This window comes from Leptopilina heterotoma, unplaced genomic scaffold, assembly GCF_015476425.1.
Source record: "Leptopilina heterotoma isolate Lh14 unplaced genomic scaffold, ASM1547642v1 Lhet_81, whole genome shotgun sequence".
Lineage (NCBI taxonomy): Eukaryota > Metazoa > Arthropoda > Insecta > Hymenoptera > Figitidae > Leptopilina > Leptopilina heterotoma.
In genome coordinates, this window is record NW_025111185.1 from 805548 (window position 1) to 817139 (window position 11592).

Sequence of the window (11592 nt, forward strand, 5' to 3'; positions counted from 1 at the left end):
AAAAAATACGCAAAAATACAAAAAATACAGAAAAATACGCCAAAATTAAAAAAATACGCAAAAATACAAAAAATACGGAAAAATACGCCAAAATTAAAAAAATACGGAAAAATACACCAAAATTAAAAAAATACAAAAAATACGGAAAAATACGCCAAAATTAAAAAAAATACGCAAAAATACAAAAAAATACGGAAAAATACGCTAAAATTAAAAAAATACGCAAAAATACAAAAAATACGGAAAAATACACCAAAATTAAAAAAATATGCAAAAATACAAAAAATACGGAAAAATACGCCAAAATTAAAAAAATACGCAAAAATACAAAAAATACGGAAAAATACGCCAAAATTAGAAAAATACGCAAAAATACAAAAAATACGGAAAAATACGCCAAAATTAAAAAAATACGCAAAAATACAAAAAATACGGAAAAATACGCCAAAATTAAAAAAATACGGAATAATACGCCAAAATTAAAAAAATACGCAAAAATACAAAAAATACGGAAAAATACATCAAAATTAAAAAAATACGCAAAAATACAAAAAATACAGAAAAATACGCCAAAATTAAAAAAATACGCAAAAATACAAAAAATACGGAAAAATACGCCAAAATTAGAAAAATACGCAAAAATACAAAAAATACGGAAAAATACGCCAAAATTAAAAAAATACGCAAAAATACAAAAAATACGGAAAAATACGCCAAAATTAGAAAAATACGCAAAAATACCAAAAATACGGAAAAATACGCCAAAATTAAAAAAATACGCAAAAATACAAAAAAATACGGAAAAATACGCTAAAATTAAAAAAATACGCAAGAATACAAAAAATACAGAAAAATACGCTAAAATTAAAAAAATACGGAAAAATACGCAAAAATACAAAAAATACGGAAAAATACACCAAAATTAAAAAAATACAAAAAATACGGAAAAATACGCTAAAATTAAAAAAATACGGAAAAATACGCCAAAATTAAAAAAATACGCAAAAATACAAAAAAATACGGAAAAATACGCTAAAATTAAAAAAATACGCAAAAATACAGAAAAATACGCTAAAATTAAAAAAATACGGAAAAATACGCAAAAATACAAAAAATACGGAACAATACACCAAAATTAAAAAAATACGCAAAAATACAAAAAATACGGAAAAATACGCCAAAATTAAAAAAATACGCAAAAATACAAAAAAATACGGAAAAATATGCTAAAATTAAAAAAATACGCTAAAATTAAAAAAATACGGAAAAATACGCAAAAATACAAAAAATACGGAAAAATACACCAAAATTAAAAAAATACAAAAAATACGGAAAAATACGCTATAATTAAAAAAATACGGAAAAATACGCCAAAATTAAAAAAATACGCAAAAATACAAAAAAATACGGAAAAATACGATAAAATTAAAAAAATACGCAAAAATACAGAAAAATACGCTTAAATTAAAAAAATACGGAAAAATACGCAAAAATACAAAAAATACGGAAAAATACACCAAAATTAAAAAAATACGCAAAAATACAAAAAATACGGAAAAATACACCAAAATTAAAAAAATACAAAAAATACGGAAAAATACGCTAAAATTAAAAAAATACGGAAAAATACGCCAAAATTAAAAAAATACGCAAAAATACAAAAAAATACGGAAAAATACGCTAAAATTAAAAAAATACGCAAAAATACAGAAAAATACGCTAAAATTAAAAAAATACGGAAAAATACGCAAAAATACAAAAAATACGGAAAAATACACCAAAATTAAAAAAATACGCCAAAATTAAAAAAATACGCAAAAATACAAAAAATACGGAAAAATACGCCAAAATTAGAAAAATACGGAAAAATACAAAAAATACGGAAAAATACGCCAAAATTAAAAAAATACGCTAAAATTAAAAAAATACGCAAAAATACGGAAAAATACGCTAAAATTAAAAAAATACGCTAAAATTAAAAAAATACGGAAAAATACGCAAAAATACAAAAAATACGGAAAAATACACCAAAATTAAAAAAAAACAAAAAATACGGAAAAATACGCTATAATTAAAAAAATACGGAAAAATACGCCAAAATTAAAAAAATACGCAAAAATACAAAAAAATACGGAAAAATACGATAAAATTAAAAAAATACGCAAAAATACAGAAAAATACGCTAAAATTAAAAAAATACGGAAAAATACGCAAAAATACAAAAAATACGGAAAAATACACCAAAATTAAAAAAATACGCAAAAATACAAAAAATACGGAAAAATACGCTAAAATACAAAAAATACGGAAAAATACACCAAAATTAAAAAAATACGCAAAAATACAAAAAATACGGAAAAATACACCAAAATTAAAAAAATACGCAAAAATACAAAAAATACGCTAAAATTAAAAAAATACGGAAAAATACGCCAAAATTAAAAAAATACGCAAAAATACAAAAAAATACGGAAAAATACGCTAAAATTAAAAAAAATACGCAAAAATACAGAAAAATACGCTAAAATTAAAAAAATACGGAAAAATACGCAAAAATACAAAAAATACGGAAAAATACACCAAAATTAAAAAAATACGCCAAAATTAAAAAAATACGCAAAAATACAAAAAATACGGAAAAATACGCCAAAATTAGAAAAATACGGAAAAATACAAAAAATACGGAAAAATACGCCAAAATTAAAAAAATACGCTAAAATTAAAAAAATACGGAAAAATACGCTAAAATTAAAAAAATACGGAAAAATATGCCAAAATTAAAAAAATACGCAAAAATACAAAAAATACGGAAAAATACGCCAAAATTAAAAAAATACGCAAAAATACAAAAAATACGGAAAAATACGCCAAAATTAAAAAAATACGCAAAAATACAAAAAATACGGAAAAATACACCAAAATTAAAAAAATACGCAAAAATACGAAAAATACGGAAAAATACGCCAAAATTAAAAAAATACGCCAAAATTAGAAAAATACGCAAAAATACACCAAAATTAAAAAAATACGCAAAAATACAAAAATACTAAATAACTAAAATACATGAAAAGTCGAACAATTTCTAAAATACACAGGAAATTTGGGTATTAGAAGGACTAGACCATCAAACGATCTTTAGTCTTAAAATTTTATTTATAACAAGTGGTTCTTCACGATACAGTGCTCTAAACCCAGTTTCAGTAGTTGTCCTTTACTCTACGTATATTTCAAAAGTGCATTTTGGAAAGTCAATCTAGAAGTCAAATTTGCCATTTGAAAAGAGTGTTCCTGCACGGAGAGAAAAATCAAGCGTTTGTAGTATGGAGACTTCCTATGCTAATTTTGTATGAACGTCCTGCTAAAGAGGCATGTTTTTATACCTCAGTTGCATGAAACATATACTAAAAAAGCATGGATCTCTTGCAATCGTAGTATACTGACGTCCCATGCGTTACAGGTAGAACTTTTATGCTGATAACGTAGAAATTTATACAAATACAGCAGAAGTTTTACGCATATTGCGCATGTGCATTCTTTTACGAAATAAGCTTAACTGTCCATACTACAAACGCTTGATTTTTCTCTCCGTGTGTTTCTCGAGACACAATACTGCATCCACTTAGTCAACCATTAACGGACTAATGTCCGCACAGAAAGTCTTTGCCCCTCAAAATTTGTTGACTTTGAAAGCTTATAATTCTATTAAAAAAATTTTTTCAATTTTGTAATAAACAGTAAATAAAGCCTAGTTTATCTGCGCAAATAAAGATATGCTATTCATAAACAGAAAAAATTTTCTTTCTTATTTGTAATCAAATATGTATAAAAATGTCCCTTAAAAATGACACTTTATAAAATATATGCACTTTCACTAGTCCCTGTGATGTTATTAACAATGGAAAAAATTTACAAAATGTATAGCAGATTTGTTAATATCTAACCTTTATAAAGAAGTTTAAAAAATCCTAAAATTATGTTAATTAACGTTGTAATGAGCAATTTTATGCTAATGTGCTATCTGGCTTTAGAATAAAGATACAGCTTCGCGATAAATTGTAAAATATCAAGTAAAATATTCAAAACTATTTAAGTTAACAAGTTGTTAATTAACAATTTAAATGTTCAAGAAAAAAGCGTTTTTTGAATTGAATATTGAATAGAAAAAAAATGTCAAAAAAATGTACTGCCACTTGCTGCTCGGAAACAGGGATCACCAGTACTACATCTGGGCTTTGGGGTCAGGGATGTATCATGGAATATTGCAGTAGGTGAAGGCCCCTTTAGCATAAAATATTTAAGACTAAATGAAAACTGATAAATAATTAATTATTTATAATTAAGCATAATAATAAATAAATACTAATAATAAATTTAATTTAAATTATAGGTATAAAAAAGTAATTTAAAAAATTCAAATATTTATTATTGCACGGCTAAATAGCCAAGTAACACGTAATATATGTTACTGCAATATTAGTAATAATTCATTGTATAATTACTATGATATTACATGTAATATTACAATGTATTATTACAGTAATATTAAAATATCCACAAAGAGGTAATAATACAGGTAATATTACAGTTATATTTTATGGTAATTGTGAAAATTTCATAAAATTCTTCGTATGTAGAATTTTTTGTACATTTACTGTAATATTAATAATTAATTAATTAATAGTACAATTAATGTAATATTACGATAATATTGTTGTCAAATTACCTGCAGTATTACAGTAATATTACAATATATACCATGTAATATTACCAGTGATATTATCTTAAGGAGCAAATTTTAATATCGCTATAATATTAAATTGTAATATTTTAATATCGCATGTAAATATTATATTAATATTGCGTGTTACTTGAGATTTTTGCATAATTTATATACTCTCTAAAACTGAATCAGTGAAATTTGACTGAGAATCAGTGACTATATTCTCGCGATTTGAATCAGTGAAATTTCACTGAAGATCAGTTTAAAATTAGGGACCGTCCATAAATTACGTAACACGTTTTTAGTGAAATTTTGAACCCCCCCTCCCCCTATGTAACAAGTTGTAACAAAATCGTTTTACACCCCCCCTCCTTATCAATGTTACGTAATTTTTAAAAATATTTTTTTACTAACGTTTTTCGAAACAAATTTGTTTATTACTGTTATTTTTAGTATTTATATCGTACAATAGCAATACAAAATTAAGTTAAATATAAAAAACATTTAGAGGAATAATTTTATTAATCATACTGAACAACCAAAAATATAGCATTGATTTTTTAACAATAAAAATTGTATATTATTCCCAAGAATCGGTTCGCGAAATGATTCGATTTTTACTTATATTGAAGTGGCGGCAAGGGACAGCTTTTCAAAAATTTATCCATTATAAAGAGATTAAGTTCTTTATAAATATTACGTAACAATGATGATTGATCCCCCCTCCCATGTAACATATGATAACATTTTCTCGAACCCCCCCTCCCCCCTAAACGTGTTACGTAATTTATGGACAGCCCCTTATTGAAATTTCAGTCCTTTTTCACTGATTGGTCAATTAAAAAATAACTGAAATTTTCAGTAGTTTTTAATTGTCGAATCAGTGGAAAATGACTGAAATTTCAGTTATTTTTAACTGATTTTCAATGAAATTCCACTGATTCAAATCGCGAGAATAGAGTCACTGATTCTCAGTCAAATTTCACTGATTTTCAGTGGAATTTCACTGATTCAGATTTAGAGAGTAAAATCATTTTATTGCGAAACGTAAAACAAGTGTTTGCACAATTTTATATGCAATGGTTAGCCTGTAAGAAATATTTAATGATTATATGATGGTTGAAACTTTTAGGCCTAAGTGTATACTTCCTAATTAGATTTTAAGTAATTTCTAAGTAAAAAGTAATGGTTCAGTAACGGCAGGGTTTTACTTTTGGTTTCAAAGCAAGTCTAAATTTTCCAATTTAGTCTCTCTTTGCATACTCTGCTGTTATGACAAGGTGAATAGTTTTTGAGTGCATTTATTTTTCGTGTGTTCAAAATGGTTGAATCAATAATTGTGAATAATAAAGAGTTTGAAGTACGAGAAACCAATCGCAATGGGAACTGTTTTTTTCACGCTCTTTCTATTGCTTAAAATATTCGCAGTGCATATGAAATTCGCCAAAAAATAGTGTTGCATGTTATTAACAATTGGCCTGTTTACAAAGATGAAATAAAAAATGTTCTTGATTGCAGTACCTCTGCAAAGTATAGAGATCTTATGAACAAAAGTAATGTCTATGCTTCGTTATTAGAATGTCGGGCGGCTTCTGAATGTTATAACGTTAATGTGACTGTTATTCGGTTATTACAAAATAAGGATTTCTTTACTTTACCATTTGAAATAAATACAAACTCCCCAACAATATTCCTGCTTCTGACAGGAATGCATACTGCTAACAGTAATACTGGACATTTTCAACTTTTAATTCCGAAAGTTGTAAATGAAATTATGGAAACATGTGAAGTTTCTGATGACAATTGCAACGTTATTGGAATAGAAGAAAGTGAAGTTATTGAAGTTCCTGTTGACTTATCAATGCCTGTGTTACAAAGTGAAATTTGTGATAGTACTATTGACTTGTCAGTATCTACAGAAGAAAGTGACATAAGCGATATTGAAAATATAGATCCAGCCGAATTAAGTTATTGTAAAAAAAATTTTCAACCCAGAGAAAAGCAAATAATAATCAATGTAAGGAAATACTTTCAAGCAGAAAAAGATGCTGGAAATTCAAATGATATAAATCAAGTAGTGTTACGGACTTCTCAGTGTACAAAAATTTCTGAAAGAACAGTGAAAATGATTAGTAAACAGTGGAAAAGTAGGCAGCTGTTTGAGCAAAAAGAAAAAAGTGGAAGACCTCCTATTGAATGTGATGAATTTTTACAGAATGCAATAAGAAGGAAAATTTATGAATTTTATGTTCAAAAGCAATATCCAACAGTGACAGACCTCCACACAAAATTAAGGGAAGATATTTTTGACCTACCAGAATTTAGCGACAGCACACTACGCAATTGGATGAAAAACCTTAAAATTTTCGTTTACCAAACTTAGACATAAGCCAATTTGGATGGAGAGTAATAAAATACGTGCACAAAGGGCAGATTATCTTATGGAAATTGAAAAACATAGGGAGAATGATTTTAAAATTTATTATACCGATGAGACTTGGTGCGGAAAAAACCATACACGTCAATTTGGTTGGATAGAAAAAATCTCAGAGAAAGATTTTTCAAATTTTGATCAATATCGAGGATCAGTTCAAGAAATTGACGGATTTCGTGGTGGATTTGTGAAACCGTCAGGAGCAGGAAAAAGAATTATAATTCTTCATATTGGAAGTTCTGATGGCTTTTTACCGAACGGTATGAATTGTTTCATTGCAAAAAAAGACTCAGCAGACTATCATAATGAAATGAATTCACAACATTATGAAGAATGGTTTCGTACAATTTTAAATTTAATCCCTTCAAAGTCAGTGATAGTTTTGGACCAAGCAACCTATCACACAACAATCGATCCTGAATTTCGGAACCCAACAACAGCATGGAGAAAAGATGATATAATAGAATGGGCTGAGAATCGCAAAGTTCCTCTGCCAGAAGGAAGATTAACGTATTATTCCCTTACAAAACCACAATTAATTGAGCGATGTCGTCCGTACCATTTCCCGAAAATATATAAATTAGACACTATTACAAAAGAAATTCGTGGTGATGAAGTTAAGCTACTTTGGTTACCAGTTGCACACTGCGAATTCAATCCGATAGAGCTAATTTGGGCATTTGTTAAGAATTATGTAGCGAAGCACAATACAACTTTTAAATTGCAAGATGTCTATAACTTGTGTGTGCATGCAATGGAGAATGTTCCTGAAGATTTGTGGTCAAAGTGTTGTAATCATTCCTTAAAAGAAGAAAATAAATACAGAGAATCAGAATCAATAGTACAGCACAATGTTGATAATATCATAATTCAAGTAAGAGCAAACGATAGTGACACAGATAGCTACAATAGTAGCGAAAATGAGGATTTAGAAGAATATTAAAATGTTTCTAATGGTGAGAATTTGTAATTATTATTAATATTATTATTCCATGACAGTACATAATCTTGAGGCAAAATTTCTGCAATGTTTATGCGAGCTAAATATGTCTTACCTCGCAACCTTGAAATGCAACGTTGCCACAAAATTGAACAGTAATCATGCCGTGTAAAGTTGCTGCAAAGTTATTGTGCAATGTAGTCACAAAGTATACCTTACTGCAACATTGCTTACACTACGTGGGAACATTGCGACAATGTTGCCGCAAGGTTATGTGCTGTCTGGGTTATTATATTTATTATTATTATCTTTACTATTATTATTTCTGCGCAGGTAATGGTACAGCAGCATTGGAAACCTATAATGCACGAGCACATTTTATTTAACATAATACGTTCAATGGCTGTTCAGTAATTTTATTTTAAAGTAAAAACATTTACAAAAATTTGAAAAATAAAATATGTACAAATAGTAAAAAAAAAATTAATTATAATAATTTCATGACGCCTATTTATTATCCTAAGTAGCAAGTAATATTATAGGTAATGATACAACAATGTTGCACGATAATAATAGAGTATAAAAAATTCTTCTTATACAAAATTTTGCGTTCTTTCTTTTACTGTAACATCACAGTAATATTACCATGTAATATTACCATGTAATATTCACATGTAATATTACCATGTAATATTACCATTTAATATTACCATGTAATATTACCATTTTAAAATTACCATTTAATATTACCATGTAATATTAGCATTGAATATTACCATGTAATATTACCATTTAATATTACCATGTAATATTACCATTTAATATTACCATTTTAAAATTACCATTTAATATTACCATGTAATATTACCATGTAATATTACCATTTAATATTACCATGTAATATTATCATGTAATATTACCATGTTAATATTACCATGTTAATATTACATGGTATTATTACATGACAATATTAACATTTGGCACAGCATTGAAGGGTTTTCAGCTATTCTGATTTCGTCGGTTGAGTGCAGAAAGGTGTCAATTCAGACTAGTCGTGAAAAACGTGCCGTTTCAAAAAACACATGAGAAACTTGCCATTTCAACTGAGATTTGAAAAACATGCCAACTCAGAATTGACGTTCATTTTTTTATTTTAGGTTGACACTTGTCAGTACAGAAAAAATTTGAAGAAAAGGTTATAAAGTTATACAAAAATGATTTTTCTAGTTGCATTTTGCATAATTGTTATTTTTTTTAAAGGAATATTTTGGACTAATTTATTAAATTAATTTGTTGATTATTTATTATTTGATGAACAACCTCTTTCTTGTACTTCAAATTAAAAAAATGAACGTCAATTCTGAGTTAGCAATTTAGCATGTTTTCCAAATCTCAGCTCAAATGGTAGATTTCTCACGTGTTTTTCACGACTAGTCTGAATTGGCACCATTCTGTACCCAGCCGACGATTTTCCATGACACATCCCTGACTTTAAAGGCCTACAAGGGATTGGCCTTGAAATTGACCGTAAGAAACTCTCCGGTCGGCAAGTTGCACTTGTCTATGCGACCCTTTTTTTCTACGTTTTTTTTTGCTAAAAGTGAAATCGACACCTCATTAAAAATTGAAAACTTTCTAAAGGGATAGAGAGCAAAATTTAAATTGCATTCAGATACAAGTCTTCAAATTTTGTTTAATTTTCCAAAATATACATTTTACAATTTATCGCGAAGCTGTATCTTTATTCTAAAGCCAGATAGCACATTAGCATAAAATTGCTCATTACAACGTTAATTAACATAATTTTAGGATTTTTTAAACTTCTTTATAAAGGTTAGATATTAACAAATCTGCTATACATTTTGTAAATTTTTTCCATTGTTAATAACATCACAGGGACTAGTGAAAGTGCATATATTTTATAAAGTGTCATTTTTAAGGGACATTTTTATACATATTTGATTACAAATAAGAAAGAAAATTTTTTCTGTTTATGAATAGCATATCTTTATTTGCGCAGATAAACTAGGCTTTATTTACTGTTTATTACAAAATTGAAAAATTTTTTTTAATAGAATTATAAGCTTTCAAAGTCAACAAATTTTGAGGGGCAAAGACTTTCTGTGCGGACATTAGTGCCATTATACCTGAGCGACTAGCATCACCCTTTGTCCCAAGGTAAACAATCAACCACTCTAAGACTCACATTAGAAAGCCTATGTCCATCTCTTATTTTCATCAATTTTATCTTATTTTATAAAATACACATATGAGGCATTTTACGTGAAATGTCCTAAGTTGAAATTTCAACTTCTTGAAAAAAATTGAAACTCGAGGAATTTGTTGTTCTATCAAGTAGAAATGTGACCCAAAAAATATTTTTGATTTTTTCGAAAAATTGGAGGGGGTAGAGGGGGTTCAATTTGACCAATTTTGCCAACATCGGCTACTTTGTGAATTTTTTCTGAACATACTTGTAATGGGAAAAATTTTTTAGAATATGTTTCTGAAAGGTTTTTTCGTCCTCTTTCCAATAGTGTATTTTATTTTTTAATATTTTAAAAATTTACCCTAATTTTTGATAATTTATATTTAATTTTCAATTTCCCAAAAATCGGTCCGTTTTTTTTTAAAATAAATTATTGCAAACGAAAGCTGAGGTTTTTTCCTATCGGCATGTAAATTTTCAGAATGCCCTTTTTTTTTGTTTTTGAGTTATTGAATTTCAAAGAATAAATTGCGGCGCGCTGCGTCGCGGTTGCACTGAGCCGCGTGGCAACCCATGGCAACCGGCGTGAGACGAGGCGCCCGGGACGCTGCGCGCCGCAATTTATTCTTTGAAATTCAATAACTCAAAAACAAAAAAAAAGGGCATTCTGAAAATTTACATGCCGATAGGAAAAAACCTCAGCTTTCGTTTGCAATAATTTATTTTAAAAAAAAACGGACCGATTTTTGGGAAATTGAAAATTAAATATAAATTATCAAAAATTAGGGTAAATTTTTAAAATATTAAAAAATAAAATACACCATTGGAAAGAGGACGAAAAAACCTTTCAGAAACATATTCTAAAAAAATTTTCCCATTACAAGTATGTTCAGAAAAAATTCACAAAGTAGCCGATGTTGGCAAAATTGGTCAAATTGACCCCCCTCTACCCCCTCCAATTTTTCGAAAAAATCAAAAATATTTTTTGGGTCACATTTCTACTTGATAGAACAACAAATTCCTCGAGTTTCAATTTTTTTCAAGAAGTTGAAATTTCAACTTAGGACATTTCACGTAAAATGCCTCATATATTGGTTCAACTAAAGTAATTTCTTGTTATTTACTACCCCGTCCCTATTTTAATTAATTTTAAAATAAAATCGGGAAACATTAGGGAAATTATAATAATTAGGATCGTAACACTACTAAACAATGTTTGTAACAATATTATCTAAGAAACAAAATTGTTTTGTTGGAAAAAAATTAGTTTATCAGAAAATAGTTTTGCT

At 27.7% G+C, this 11592-nt stretch overlaps 1 protein-coding gene across 1 annotated transcript; it reads left to right on the top strand.

Moving 5' to 3' along the window:
• The first annotated feature begins 7119 nt into the window (after nucleotides 1-7119).
• LOC122511314 lies at nucleotides 7120-8515 on the top strand. The gene is made up of 2 exons (XM_043626473.1): nucleotides 7120-8110; nucleotides 8428-8515. The coding sequence occupies exon 1, from the start codon at nucleotides 7120-7122 to the stop codon at nucleotides 8095-8097; it is 978 nt and encodes a 325-aa protein (XP_043482408.1). The 3' UTR covers nucleotides 8098-8110; nucleotides 8428-8515.
• Nucleotides 8516-11592: the final 3077 nt, after the last annotated feature.

Bases quoted from the DNA above. Each gene is read 5' to 3' on its own strand.
- LOC122511314 (XM_043626473.1), top strand. From the start codon at position 7,120: ATGGAGAGTAATAAAATACGTGCACAAAGGGCAGATTATCTTATGGAA.